The following is a 15,622-nucleotide window of genomic DNA, read 5'->3' on the forward strand; positions in this document are numbered from 1 at the left end:
TGTATGAAAAGCAGATAATTTCAAACTTTTTAAATAGCATAATTTTACAAATTTCCACCAAATTTACAATTTTTCAGAATTTAACGCAAAACATATCGACTAAAATGTAGAATGTGTCTCAAAAAAACGATCTGAAAATCACTTTGGTAAAGTTAAAGTGTTCTAAATTTAATACCGCATAAAGTGACACATATCAGACACATATCAGACACATATTTGAAAAATCAAGCTCTGTTAGAAAGAAAAAAGTAATTGCAGGAAAGGACTGTGTGGTAGGTCTCAAAACACGGATAAGCACAAAGGCCAGGTTGTGATGGGAAAATAGGGCAATAATATCTGATAAGCCCCCTACTTTCATGCTTGCTGTGATCTGACACCATTTTTGGGAGTAGTCTTTGGCAAATAAAATGCTAATCTGTTATCCTACGCATCTCCTGTGAATTACATGCTCTTGAAATTGTAGGAAGATCAATGTTTCCTGGGCTTTTTATATACATAACATTTATAGCATTTTATAGAAAAACAATTGTAGAAGCACCAGCAAATCTGGGGATCATCCCATAAATTGTACAGCAGAAACCCCTCTCCAGGCAAAAGGGTTTGCAATAGAAAAAACAATCCGGTCTGCCAGCAACTTGTGTGGATGGAAAAATGTCCTTTCATTGGAAAAAGCAGTACACCACGTATTGGTCCACACTAGGACCTTTCTCAAGTGCACTTGAGAAAGGTCCTAGTGTGGACCGATTCGTGGTGTACTGCTTTTTCCAATAAAAGGACATTTTTCCATCCATACAAGTTGCTGGCAGACCGGATTGTTTTTTTCTAGACTCATTTTATAGGTAGCAGTCTGTATAAGTTCAATTGATACCTTCTTATACCAGGTCTTGTGCTTCACTAGCTATGATTGAAGCACTGTTCAGAAAAAAACTGGCATATATGGGGTGAAAAAGCAATTGCGCGGTACCAAATTGTCAGTGACAGTAGCTGCCAGTAACAGTAGCAGGCCAAGGACTGCCATGTCTGCTCTTGATTCTACAAGTGCTTCTGCTACCTTAAGGCAGCATTCACACTGAGTAACGCTGGCGTTTGTGCTTATTTTGGCACATAGCGTGTGACAAAATAATGGCGCAAACGCGGCGTCTACGCGGCGCTATGTAACAGTAGCAGAAAACTCAAGCTTTTTTTTTTTTTATTAGTTTGAGAGGAGGTGTCTGGTTTTCTTTTTTTTTTTTTTTTTTTACTATAGTAAAACCTAACTAAAAATATAGTTTTGGTTTTTTTTCCTTTAGATTAAATTATGTATGCTTAACTCTGCGACCGAGGTCTGCAGATCAGTTGAATGATCTGGCGTGATTAAGGGGTAAACAAAGTGATGAGTGTGATTGGGGTAACAGGATATGTATTGTGTGTGTATATGTGTGTATTCAGTATTTCTCTTCTCATAAAGCAAGTACAGTGAGGGGAGAGAGATAAAGCCCTATTTTCTACAGTAAATATGTGTCACGGAGTGGGACAATATGTATCACTGACCTGTATCGCTGCTTTGTTTATCTCCTCTCACCGATCATTCATGGTGAGAGGAAATAAGAAATACAGCAAGAGGCCTTGCAGCTTGTCGGTATAGTGAATGCCGTTATTCACTGGATAATGGAGTCCAGAGACCAAACACTGCCGTCCTTGCCCCATGATCTCAGCTTCCTCTCGGAGCTGAAAGCAGGGTATTGGAATAAAGCCCATTAGTGACCAATGTAGGAAATGTAAATGACAGTTGCTAATGGGTTAAATGGTATCACTTATTAATAATGCCCCCATGTGTCTCCTAATTAAAGGGGTTTTATAGGTCATCAATAAAAAATATCAGTGCAGTTCTGACACCTGATCAGCTTTTTTGAAGGGACCACAGTGCTTGTGCATTCTCCATGACCCCTTCTCTGTTTATATTTTCTCATTCACTTCATAGTGGCCATGAGATATAACTAATAATAATGTTATTTATATAGCACCAACACATATTCTGCAGCACTTTACAAAGCAGGGGGTTCATAAACAAACCAAAGATCACTGTTTGCATGTCTGCCATGACCCCTTCCAACAGCTGATTAGTCGGGGTGCCAAATGTCAGACCACCACTGATCTCTTATTGATGATTTATCCTGCGCCACTACTGACTCCTCAGGATAGGCCATAAATACTTGATCAGTAGGGAGGCGACACCAGCCCCCAGACCAATCTGTTGTACGGAGCCACTACCGACAACCGTTCTGTACACAATACGGAGCCGGAAGCACAAAGCTCTGTCCACTGTATATTAGCTGGTCAAATTCACTGTATCTTAGCATATTGATCTGTAGCGGATGGAGTGTTCTGTTTCCAGCCATGTATTGTGTACAGAATGGGCACCAGAAGTCGTTCTGCACAATTGATGGGACCGTGTGTCAGCCTCTTACTGATCAGGTACTTATGGTCGATGCTGAAGATAGGACATAAAAAATTAAGCCTTTAATATGCCCCCACACAGTTTAATATCTGACCCACAGGATGTTTGCCCCACTACTGCCCCCACACAATATAATGGCCCCATCACTATTCCCCATACAGTATGGGGGACCAGTGAAGAGGGCACTGTATGGGATAGGGAGGGACCAGTGACATGGCCATAAAAAAAAGTTGGCCCAGACAACCCCTTTAAAGAGGTTGTCTATAAATTGGACCGATCCCTGTGGTGGTAAAACTAAAAAAAGCATACTCACCTGTCCCTCAGCTGTGTCTGTTCGGTCTCATGGCGGCAACTCACTTTTGGAAATTCTGTACCTAATTGATCTTAGCGGTAACATGAGGTGCAGGACTGCCAGCAAGAAGGCGCTGGTGCAAGACTGAATAGACAGTGGCGGCGGATACCAGAGCACCAAGGACAGGTGAGTTTGCTTTTTAACTTTTCTTATTTTACACTTCCTGCTCGCCACATTGGTTACTCCAATTTAATTTTCCAACCTCTTTAAAGGATTTATCCATCTTTCTAATATTGTTGGCCTGTCCTTAGTATAGGCCATCAATATTTCATCTTCAGGGGTACAACAGCCAGGACCTCTTTTACTTGCCATACAGAGTGTAGCAGTGAGTTTAGGTGGTCCACATCATATGGTGTGCAAGCAGCATGGCACCTGTAGCTGCGCTGTCTTGGTACAGCTGATATGCAGGGGTCCTGGCAGCGGGCCCCTAGAAACACTTCTACTAGTGGGCCCTAAACATCTCAGTCCGACACTGATCCGAGCAGTAAATATACTTCTTACTAGTATTAGCTGCCCCAAGGATAGATGCACAGTATAGTTTTTGCATGTATTCTATTTTCAGCATGCTAAATCCATTGTGTATTTTTCACACGTTTTTTCTCCAAAGAAATAAAACATAAACCAAGGACCGTACAACCAGAAGCCAAGCAGGGCAGAAGAATAAGAAGTTGTGTAAAATAGACTGTCAGTGTAAATGTATTCCACTTGATTGTGTAGACAAAAGCAAATAAATCTTTATTCCATTTATATTTTTGCATAAAGTATTTTGTCATTTAGAGGAGTTTAGTGCAGACATATGACACATTTATGCTGCAAAGCAATTTGGGGAGACGATGGCGTGTATTGCATTAAAAGAAAAGTAATTTACTGTTGCTGATTTTCCAGCCAGCATTCTTTATCTTGTCATGTCTCAATGGGGCTGTATATCACACAATCCGATTTTCCTCCTATTTTTTAATTGGAATTGTGACCTTTAGTGATCTGAAATACATTATGAATTTAGTTTTCGGTTTAGTATATTTGACAGTACTTTGTAATTCTCTGTAAACCTCCTACTAAATACAATATCGGCGACGGGTTTACATCTGCTCAGATGTCTGCCATCACAAATATATTACTGCACTTTTTTTGACTTGTGAAAAGGTTAGGTTGGGTCATATTTTCAAAGCCATTTGGATTGAATTGATGGTGTTGTAGCAATCTGATGTGCGGACCAAATGCTGCTGAATACTTTCTGTGAAATCCTAAGTAATAAAACGAACATAAATCACAAGCCCGGGAGACTCGGACATACACGCAGTCTCATGGTATGTATAAATGTCTCATTTTATTGTAACTCAGTCCAGCTTTTTATACCATTTTATTGATTCCAAGGTTGTACAAAGTCTACAAGTGGACAAACCGGGGTCTCTTGCTATCTCAAAACCATTCTCTTTGCTCTAAAAGTCACAGCACTTTCTAACATACAGATACTCATCTTGTCACATCCTCTCACCATCTGGATTGTTATTTTGGCGCCTACAGGGAGACTTCACTTGCCCAGTAGAGCACTCATTGCTCACTTAGCTCACTCACCAGAGGTCTGAGCAATACACCACTTCATACCCCATCGATTAGCCTGCTTGGTCAGATTGTCAGCGCAGGTCTATACCACTTGACACCCTGAATAAATGACACTACTTCATGTCCTAGTCAGGACTTACACAGTATAAGGGAAGACTCCAATTAGTGCACTCGCCCTCTATAATAAATCGGCAGACAGAATTCCCCCCCCCCTTTTTACTTTTTCACTATCCTGTAAAACTGTGACACAAAAGTACAGCACATAGAATAAGTAACCTCTTGGGTCTCCTCATAGAGCTTCATTTCATTCAAATGTTGACGGATAGTTTGCACAGACACTGAATGAGCCTGTAGGACAGCTTCAATTTCTTTGGAACTTGATGGGGGCTGTTTATCTACATTCTGGACTATCCTGTGTTGCAATGTTTCATCAATCATTCCCTTCCGTTCACGTACAGGGAGATTATCTACAGTGCCATAGACTGTTATCTTCTTGATTATTTTGTGCACCATGCCCAAAGGAATAGCAAGATCTCTGGAAATGGACTTGTAACCTTGAAATTGTTGAGATTTTTCCACCGTTTTGATTCTCAAGTCCTCAGACAATTCTCTTCTCCTCTTTCTGTTCTCCATGCTCAATGTGGCACACACAGACACACAATGCAAAGATTGAGTCAACTTCTCTCTTTTTTATCTGATTTCAGGAGTGATTTTTGTATTGCCCACACCTGTTACTTGCTACAAGTGAGTTGGAATGAGCATTATATGCTTGAAATAAACTTATTTACCCTCAATTTGAAAAGATGCCTAAAAGGTTTTGAAGTTTTGCAAAATTATGTCCAATATGCCTTTTTTTCTCTAGGAAATATTTAATTTTCTTGAAAAATTTCAGCTATGACTGTGTATGTGTATGTATTTATATAATATATATATATACTGTGCAAGAACAATCATGGCAATAATTGGTGGAGCTGCTGAGCATTAACCAATCATAGGATAAAAAAAATATGCCTGCAACTTTTTTCAGTGCTGTTAATACCATTAAATTAAGAGGTTGTCCATGCTTGTTTGTTAAACTATGCTATGCTGAGAAATATCTGAAAATGCATTTGAAAATTAAAAAAAAAAGTTGCAAAAGGAAAAGTAGGCATGCTATCTATACAAAGGAAACCTTCCTTTCAATACATAAGATCTTTTACCATGTTTTATAAATCAGCACTATTATATATTATTCTGTGTAAGGGTGCATTCACACTGAGTAACGCCGGGCGTGTATCACAGCCGTACACGCCGGCATTACAGCAGACTGCCGAACACTTCCCATTCACTTCAATGGGAGCGCTCGTAACAGCGGCGTTTACGAGCGCTCCCATTGAAGTGAATGGGAAGTGTTCGGCAGCCCTGCTGTAACGCCGGCGTGTACGGCTCTCATACACGCCCGGCGTTACGTAGTGTGCATGCACCCTAATAAGACTCTGTTCACATCAGTCATGGTTTCTATATGTAATGGACACCACTACATAGATAACTGCATCCAATGGACCCAGTTAGGCATGTCAAGTCATGACTCTGAGAGTTATCAAACCATCAATTACATTTGCAAGATAGTAAATGAAGGAGAGTGGAATGTATTATACAGTACCTTCAAGATATATTTATGATTTAACAGTGTTTTATTTTTCGTAGGCTATGAAAGTGCTCTCGAAGAAGAGATTGTTGAAGCAATATGGTTTCCCACGTATGTATTTTACTTACTGTAAAAGTATTACATAAGTTATCATAAATGCCTTGGTATATATCCAAAAGAATTAATTTTATTTCTTTAGTTCAATAATAGGACTACTACAGTTTATTTTGCAATCTGGAATTGTTGCTTCTATTTTTGTGAGTTTTGCAGATCAATTCCATGTAGACCACAGCCATAAGCTGATTGTTATCTCTGAGCTAAGAATAAAGTGCAGCAGAAAAAGGATAGGCTTGTGTTTTCACTGTAGCTGAGACATCCACAGGTTTATACATATGCCTTAGGGGTAAGCCACCTTATCCTGATGCTTTGTATTTTAGATAAGTCATAGCATGAGCGGGATGCACATGATGTTCTAAATATGTAAATGTGCAAATATTCTGCCTTGCTACAAGCTTGGTCTACGTCCATCAATAGCCTTCCATAACCAGACATCAGTGCATAGAACACTTAAGAGTAGAGGTCACATGCTGGGGAATCCATGCCTAGTACTTTATATTTACTTTACTTTAGCATTTAAGTGGTTAAAAAAAAATAAAAAAAATAATAATGCGTGTAATAGTGAATGTGTTACATTTTGTAGATTTACAGAACATCTAGGCTTTCAGTCTAAATTATGATTTTTCCTTGGGTTTTCTGATACTTCTCATAGAAGTAACTGGAAACATGGAAACACCAAATGAGATACAAAAGTGTATGTTGTATCATTAAAAGGTTCTTCTGGGCTAAAATTATTGCTCATTGATATCAGATTGGTGAGGGTCCATTCTTTGTCACATTGTGAGAACTACTGTAGGTGATAACCCCTCACCAATCTGATGTTGATGACCTATCCTTAGTATAGACCAGGGGTAGGGAACGTACGGCTCTCCAGCTGTTGCAAAACTACAACTCCCAGCATGCATATTGGCTCTGCTGTTCTGGGAACTCCCATGCAAGTGAATGGAGCATGCTGGGAGTTGTAGTTTCACAAGCAGCTGGAGAGCCAAAGGTTCCCTACCCCTGGTATAGACCATCATCATCTTGTCTATACTGAAAATGTAATTTTTTTTTGTATCCTTTTCTTAATAGGTCGACCACCCCCTAGAGGATCAAAAACTGCATCAGGAGATCAAGCAAAGCCAATGGCTCCACTGGATAGGGTTTATCAAGAGATAGCAATTTTGAAAAAGTTGGACCATATTAATATTGTCAGATTAGTTGAGGTAAGTAGAAAGAGATCATTCATTTGAACATTGTTCAACTTTTTGCCTTCATCCAACTTGAAAGCTTCTACTGTTAGGATGTTAGTATGTATGACCAGCAATGTAAGCACTTAAAGGGGTTGGCCACTTTCAGACCAAAATTGACAAACAAATGTACAATAAAAAGATATACAATTTTCCAGTATACTTTCTGTATCAATTCCTCACGGTTTTCTAGATTTCGGCTTGCTGTCATTCATTCTGTTAGGGAGCGTTCACACTACCGTTGGTGTCCAACAGCTAGTGTCTGATGCTAATGCGCGGACATTAGCATCGGACACTAGCTGTGTCCGTTACATTTTGCATTGATTTAAATGGACATCGGGTGCATTCTTTAACTGTCCAAGCGCCGCCTTCTTCTTCGTCCACTGCGTCATCCTCAATATCTTCTTCCAGCGCAGGCTCGTAACTTCTAGCAGAGAACAGCAGACTGTGCAGGCGCACAGGTCACAGGAAAATGGCCGCTTGCACAGTATTGTTAGCGAACATTTTCCTGTGGCCTGTGGGCCTGCGCAGTCTGCTCTGCTCTGCTAGGTTACGAGCCTACGTCGGAAGAAGACATTGAACATGACACAGCGGACGAAGAGGGAGGCGGCGCTTGGAGACACTTCTCTGGCAGCGGTGGGGACGCCCTCATCACTGTTTGAGCGTTGGGGCCCGCCCCCATTGCTGCAAGAGAACTCATTTACATACTGGTAAAAACAGTATTTCTGAGGAACGGCGTGGCTGAGACTACGTCTAAAGGTAAGAGACGAATAGCCTTTCTAAAGGCTATTCCGACGTCTTATCCACAAAAAAAAAGTTTTAATGGTAGAATCCCTTTAACTGTCCGTTTACAAAGATGTCCGATTTTTCAAGCAGTTTTTGCTGTCCGCTTGAAAAATCGGACATCTTTGTGAACGGACTGTTAAGGACACCCATGGACAGTAAAAGAATGCACCCGATGTCCATTTATATCAATGCAAAATCTAACGGACACAGCTAGTGTCTGATGCTAATGTCCGCGCAAGATTTTGCGCGGACATTAGCATCGGACACTAGCTGTCAGACGGTAGTGTGAACGCTCCCTTACTTCTAGAGGATAAAAGCCTGACCATGGTCATGTGATGAGAACACAGGTGCACAGCTGATTCCCAGGCAGATGTCTGATACTGTGCTGTGACTATAACAAGCGGCACCTGTGTGCTCATCACATGACCATGGGCCATAAATCACATGACCATGGTTCAGGGTTTTATTCTCTAGAACAGGGGTAGGGAACCTTTGGCTCTCCAGCTGCTGTGAAACGACAAACTATTCCCAGCATGCTCCATTCACTTCCATGGGAGTTCCCAGAACAGCAGAGCCAGTATGCATGCTGGGAGTTGTAGTTTTGCAACAGCTGGAGAGCCGTACGTTCCCTACCCCTGCTCTAGAAGGAACAGAATGAATGACAACTCTATATTTATTTTTCTGACTCCTCATGCTCATAAAGGGTCTGGCCCACATGATAGGTAATAACATACGGATTGCTGTACTCAGCTATCTCCGACAGACCCTAAGAGAATGAATAGAGCAGTAGTCCACATGCTTGACATGCCACTTCATTGGGATGAGGAATGGGACCCTCATTCTTGTAACTGGTTGGGGTCTTAGAGGTCAAAACATGAGTCAGCATGTTATCCCCAGTCCTGTAGGTAGGGATTAATAAAGGCCAATCCCTAAATTATCTACACACTGGAATCAGTCTTTGTTAATGTTATATTAATTGGACAAGAAAATTCCTTTTATAACCTAATTTTCTAAAAATAATAAAATAGTATAATTACTCTGTATTACTATTTAATTAACAGGTGTTGGATGATCCAGCAGAAGATAATCTTTATATGGGTAAGGATGTTCTTTGTTTTATTAAACATATCATATCATATTATGAATTCCCTGGACAGGAAACTGGAACTATGGAATACCAAATAACATGGTCTAGTAATGGCAAAAATGATGGCACAGTGTGGGAAAAAAGGACAACAATGATATATAGATATAATAAATAAGAGAGGTGATTGTAAATTGATCCAGGAGATCTAACACACTTCTTCTTCTTGTTTGATCAGAAATTTAATTTTTATACCCTATAAAGGCGTTTAATATAACCACTTAATAAAACATTTTTCAGTGACTTTTCATTGTTTTTTGCTGTCTTCTGTGATGAGATATTATTCTGTAGCAAATGCAAAAGTTTGGGTTAACTCTAATACAGTTGTTCCTTCCTCTTGATCTCCTTGAATTTGATGGACATGTATTTTTCAAATTTATGTGATACAAACTTAAAGGAAGTCCATTATTGGGGATTCAATTTATGTAAACTTATGTTGGAATAGCCTTTAGATATTGCCTCCTGAGCCGTTCCTTTATGCAGATTAGCTCATCCTCTTCACTACCTAGCAGCCACTTCTGTCTTCAGTGGGATCCAAATCCCACACATGCGCTGTTCAATCCTGTAAGAACATAATAAGGATGGCCAGTGGATGCACAGGATTTGAATCCCACTGAAGACAGAGGCGACTGCTAGGCAGTGAAAAGGATGACCTGATTTGCATGAACGAACAGCCCAGGAGGCGGCATCAAACGTGTAACACTGTGGTGCTCGGCCACAATGGTATGACGCTGTGGTGCTCCCTGTGCTTCATTTACATATTTGCCAAAAATGATATATTTCGAAAACCGCTGTGAGGAGCAGAGAAAGGGAGGTAGGGCTAGAATACCCTTTCTAAAGGCTATTCCAACATGTGTTTACTGTATATACTCGAGTATAAGCTGAGTTTTTCAGCACAGTTTTTGTGCTGAAAAAGCCCCCCTTGGCTTATACTCGAGTCAAGCAACAACAAAAAAAACCAAAAAAATTTTTTTTTTTTTTTTTTTTTTTGGGGGGGGGGAGGGGGGTGGAGTGTATGACCAGCCACAATAGTAATGTATAGTATTTCCCATAAAATAGTGAAACAAAAAAAAAAGCGTTAAAAAATTTAAAAAAAATAAAAAAAAATTAGTTTTGAATCACTCCTTTCCCTAGAATACATATAAAATTAGAAAATTACTGTGAAATACATACACATTAGGTATCTCTGTATCTGAAAGTGCCCGATCTACTGAATATAGGGTATCTGCAGTGCTCCTGTTCTGTCGGGAAGGGGTTAATAGGAGCACTGCAGATACTCTATATTCAGCCAGGCTGAATTCCAAGTGGGGGAAAAAACCTCAGTCCTCAAGCTCAGGGAAAGGGCAGATAGACAACCAAAACACCCCCTCCCCTTCCCCAGCACCCAGCATCTACTGCATCCAAAAACTCTGCCAATTTTAATTTTTTTTTAATTTTCCAGTAGCTGCTGCATTTCCCCCCTAGGCTTATACTAGAGTCAATAAGTTTTCCCATTTTTTGTAGTAAAATTAGGGGTCTCGGCTTATATTCGGGTCGGCTATACTCAAGTATATACGGTACTTAAAAAACTGAATCCCCAATGATAGAGTCCCTTTAATTTGTAAATAATATGAAATTGAAATATGTGGATATATACACACATTCATACATATATACACTCATATACAGTCGCTTACCCCCAAGGTTGTCCAGGCTGGCAAGACTACTGCAAGGGATATTGGTAGAGCATCCTGTTGCTGTACCCCTTTTGCAAATATCAAAGACTGCTAAATAGGGCCTGCCAAATATCGCTCTCTTCAGGAAGGGAGGTTCAATATACTTTTCATTGCATCGCTGTTATCAAGTCAGCAGAGCTTTGCAGGCAAATTGATCATTCACTTTATGTGACTTGATACCAGATGAAAATTCTATTACCTTGGTCAGCTGGGGGCCCTCCTGGGTGATGGGGCCCTGGGAAATTGTTCATTTTGCCATTCCCAAATGTTGGCCATGCTTGTAAGTCTAAACTGTCACTTGAACCAATTGTACAGTGCGAGTACAAGTAAAACAAGTGATTGCCTATGCTAGAAAATGTCCGACTTTAGGTAAATTGTACTGTTCTTTAAACGTTTTTACTGTGTCCTCAGTGAACATTAGTGAATCATTCTGATTCATTGCTGCATTTCTCTCTATTATGCATACAGCTTAGGTCACCGTGACCTTTTACAGAGAGGTTTATCACTGTCACACTTCTTGCAAAGCCTTCTGGGGTCCATTCTGTAAAATACCATTTCTCTTGCATTAATATGTGCAGTTGCAAAAATGTTAAATTCAGAAGCGAGTCCTCGGAGAATCAGGGGAAAAAAATAAGTTGTCCCCCTTTGAAAATTAAAGCGACTACTGTACCTTATGCGGCATTTTTCAGTTCTTATTTTATGCTGAGGTTTACAGTGTGAATGTAAAACTGTAGTAGTGTTACTCCACTTTCCCCTACATCAGCACATGAGAAGATTCGTGCTAAATACAATATAATAACATAAACATTATAGCATAAATGTCAAAAGTTATGATTGTAGTGGATGAATATGTGGAAACTGCTTATTGTATGGGCTCCTAATAGGCAGCTGTATATGTAAGGAATTGCAGATGGAGCTCTTGCGTAAGTGAAGTGTCAACCAAATTTAATGTTAATACAAGTCTGTCTGGCGCTCCCACTTTATGACTCTAGTTAAAGGGCATATAAAAAGTTCGGAGGTTGTCAGTTTAATAGAAAATTAGGCTAGGCCTATCTGCCGATGGAGAATAGACTATAAATTCTAATATTTATGTCTGCTGTCATACTTCACTGTATTATACTGCTGTAGCTCTCCTACCAGGGTGGGAACCAATTATAATGTCCTGGATGTAAACCAATGGAGGTATCTACTGAAGGGCAGCAATTATAGATCTTGTTGACACCAAAACTACAAAAGTATAATGTTAATAAAGGGTATGGTCGCCAAAATTCACTACACAAAAACGTCCACACCGTTTGATACCTAACAGGTATTATTGGTGTATGAACCCTATCAAGTCATTCTATTTTACTGTCCATCATTATTCACTTTGTATGTGTTTATATGTGTTAGCAGATTAAGTAATACTTTATTGGTTACTCTTTCTAATTTTGTTTTTTTTTTTGTTGTTTTTTTTCTAGTGTTTGACCTTCTACGCAAAGGGTATGTAGTTTCAGTGTATTTATGTACTATTATTTGTGTGGATAGACTGTATTTTTTGTATTAAACTATTGTTCTATAGGTTTTCCACATATTCATGACCTATCTTTAGTATAAGTCATCAATGTGACTGTGACCCTCACAAGTTCCATTCAAGTGAATGGGGCTGACCTGCGATACCATGCCCAGCCTCCTGCAATGTACGACAGTGAGCTAATTATTCAGTGAAGAGGTCCCACCATTCCCTTTTTAAACCAGCTGTTCTGTGAGGATCCTAGGTATCATTCCCCCACTGATCACAAATTGATGACCTATTGTAAGGGCCTTACAGGCCAGAAATAACTGGGATAACTGGCCATTGATAACTGGACGTTATTATTGACTGTAGTCCATGATATTTGTATAAATTGCATCTTAACCCCTTACTGACATCAGCCATACTAGTATGGTGGGTGCCACTCGGGAGCTGGGCTGCTGCCATAGCTGCCTGGTGTCTGCTGTTTTATACAGCAGAAACCCAGCTCTAATGCCCGCGATCAGTGCCCGCACTGATAGCAGGTATTAAACCCCCGGGTGCCTCAATCAAATCTGACCGAAGCGCCATTTTACCGGAGGTGCATGGGCGCTGCCATTTTCCTGTGGAGCTAGCATTGTAATGCATTGCATTAGTGATCAGACCCCCTGGGGTTCAAAAATATATTTAAAAAAATCAAAAGCGCCAAACCGCCGTTTCTTCACTGTTCTGATAAAAATGTACCGTATATACTCGAGTATAACAGAGTTTTTCAGCACAGTTTTTGTGCTGAAAAAGTGCTCCTTGGCTTATACTAGAGTCATTACAGTAATTTTCTGCTAGCAGACCAGGAACGCAGACCCCACCCCCCCACTGCTCCATCACACGCCGGGTGACGTGGCCACGTAAGCTCAGGCACCCACCCGGCGTGTGTCTACTTCTTGGCGTGCTAGCAGAAGTACCATAAGTACTTCTGAAGTTTGAAATGTACAGCATCGCCATGCTCCTGGCAGTAGCGTGGCGATACTGCGGCTCCGGCACCCGCCCCGGTGTCTGTATGTCAGGTCCAGATGCCAGGTCTGTAAGGGCTGGTTCACACATGCTGATGTGTTCTGTCCGTAAGGAGCCCACTTGAGGACCCTCCCGAACGGAATACAAGCGCAACTGCAAGCGCTTTGCAGTTCAAGCGCACGGGCCCCATAGACTATAATGGGTTCCGTGGGTTTGCCGTGCACTGCCCGTACGAATGATTCATTCGGGCAGTGCGCGGCAAGCCCACGGACCCCATTATAGTCTATGGGGCCTGCGCTTGAACTGCACAGCACTTGCAGTTGCGCTTGTGTTCCGTCCGTAGGAGTCCTCATGCGGACCCTTACAGATGGAACATATCAGCATGTGTGAACCGGGCATAAGTGTAATGGCGCCACTGCAGAGTGGTCGCCATAGAAACCCTCTGGAGATGTCCTCCCTCCCCTCCAAGTTTAAAATTAGCCCCGGGGCCGGTCCCCACCGACCCATACCTTAAAAGTTGCAGACCGGGTCCTGCACAACGAGCTCGCAGGAGCCGACCTGTTGTGATGACAGCCGGGAGCCTAATGAAGGCTCCCAGGCCTGTCATTGCTACTATTGCAGATCTGTCAAAACTGCCTCATTGGTGTGCTTCACCAACAATACAAGACACCCCACCAGTTTCAGAAATATTGATTTAAAAGGTTTTCTTTAAAAAGCATAAGTGTTCTTTAGGACGAGTAGAAAATGAGCTTTTACTCTTTTCTATTATCTTATGATGTGCATTCATAGTGTTCTGGTTGCTGGAGTGTTTGGATTTTTTTGTAAATATGTTCATCCTCCATAGATTCACAATGGCCTAGAAAAATATGTATTGTTAAACAGATTAAGAAAATCATTATTAACAGAAGAATGACCTTGTGTATTCATTTTCTGAACAAAAGAGCTGCTGCTTCCAAGATTTAGAGTGCGAGCGTTCGCTTTAGTAAAGAGATGTTCTATACAAATAGAGAACATAGAATTTAAGCTTTGCTTTATGTTTATTACAGTTTTTAGACGCTGTAATTCACCATGTATTTATTATGTCTTTTACTTTTTACATGCACTGTATTTGCATTCATCTGTATATGCATGTCTGACCTAAAAGGGTTATGCAAGACCCAAAATTAATAACCTTGCTCAAGCAGATATCTCTGTATATTGTGCAATGGCCAAGCCACACTATTGCAGCTCAGCTCAATTCATTTGAAGTGTATGTTAATGGAAGTACAAGTGGTTTCAGGTCACATTGGTACAGGAAAAACTATTATTTGATGGAAACATTGCGGCCTAAGGCCATGTAAGGCTGGCTTTACACTTGCGTGGGAGACTCCGTTCAGGAGATGTGTCTTAGGCTAAGGTCCCACGTTGTGGAACACAGCTGAAAAATCACATTGGAAACATGGTTTTGCAGTTTATCTTCCATTTGTAAATCTATAGGGAAACCGCAAGCATTTCCGGAGATAAAATGGACATACCATGTTTTTCAAAATCCTCTTCCGGGACCCTTTTTTTCAGGCAGTGTGTGAATTGAATTGGCCAGAATCTCATTCACTTCGCTGGTACTGTAAAAATGTAGAGGGTTTTTTCAGACTGACCGTTTCTTTATTGTCTGGTAACTTTAGTTAAAAAGGACGAACACCTGACGGACCACATTAGGGTAAGTTCACATGGCAGAAACCTTTTCTGCTGTGTGGCTTTTTGAAGATAGACAACCAACCAAAAATAAGCAACCTAAAGTATATGCGTAAATGCATGGGTTCCTTTAAACTATCCCAAGCCCTAAAGAAATCTGTGTCCTCACCATACACATAAATATCCACAAGAAAAGCAATCGTGAGTATGGCACTTAGTATAAAAGGAATATACTACACATCCAGTTTAGGTCAATAAACTTGTCATAATTTTATTTATTACATCATACACATATATAAAAGATGGACATTAGAAGGGGAATCTACAAATACAAACTGACTGGGTAAAAGTGAAGTGCAGCAGATGGTATGTGGTTCCTTTAAGTATTTACATACAATGGAATGCACATGGATTAAGCTAATGCCAGAAAGGACCTCAGCATTGGAGTCCTTTATACACCGTGTGTGGACATTATATA

At 40.6% G+C, this 15,622-nt stretch overlaps 1 protein-coding gene across 5 annotated transcripts in view; it reads left to right on the top strand.

Annotated features, from left to right (window-relative positions):
• Window positions 1-15,622, top strand: part of CAMKK1 (calcium/calmodulin dependent protein kinase kinase 1) — a 178,156-nt gene that overhangs the window by 108,688 nt on the left and 53,846 nt on the right. For all 5 annotated transcript variants that reach the window (XM_075264891.1, XM_075264894.1, XM_075264895.1 and 2 more), the window contains exons 5-8: window positions 6,039-6,090; window positions 7,168-7,301; window positions 9,173-9,209; window positions 12,431-12,452. In XM_075264891.1, coding sequence (XP_075120992.1) covers window positions 6,039-6,090; window positions 7,168-7,301; window positions 9,173-9,209; window positions 12,431-12,452 — 245 coding nt within the window. The remainder of the gene's footprint in view (window positions 1-6,038; window positions 6,091-7,167; window positions 7,302-9,172; window positions 9,210-12,430; window positions 12,453-15,622) is intronic.

This window comes from Leptodactylus fuscus, chromosome 2, assembly GCF_031893055.1.
Source record: "Leptodactylus fuscus isolate aLepFus1 chromosome 2, aLepFus1.hap2, whole genome shotgun sequence".
NCBI lineage: Eukaryota > Metazoa > Chordata > Amphibia > Anura > Leptodactylidae > Leptodactylus > Leptodactylus fuscus.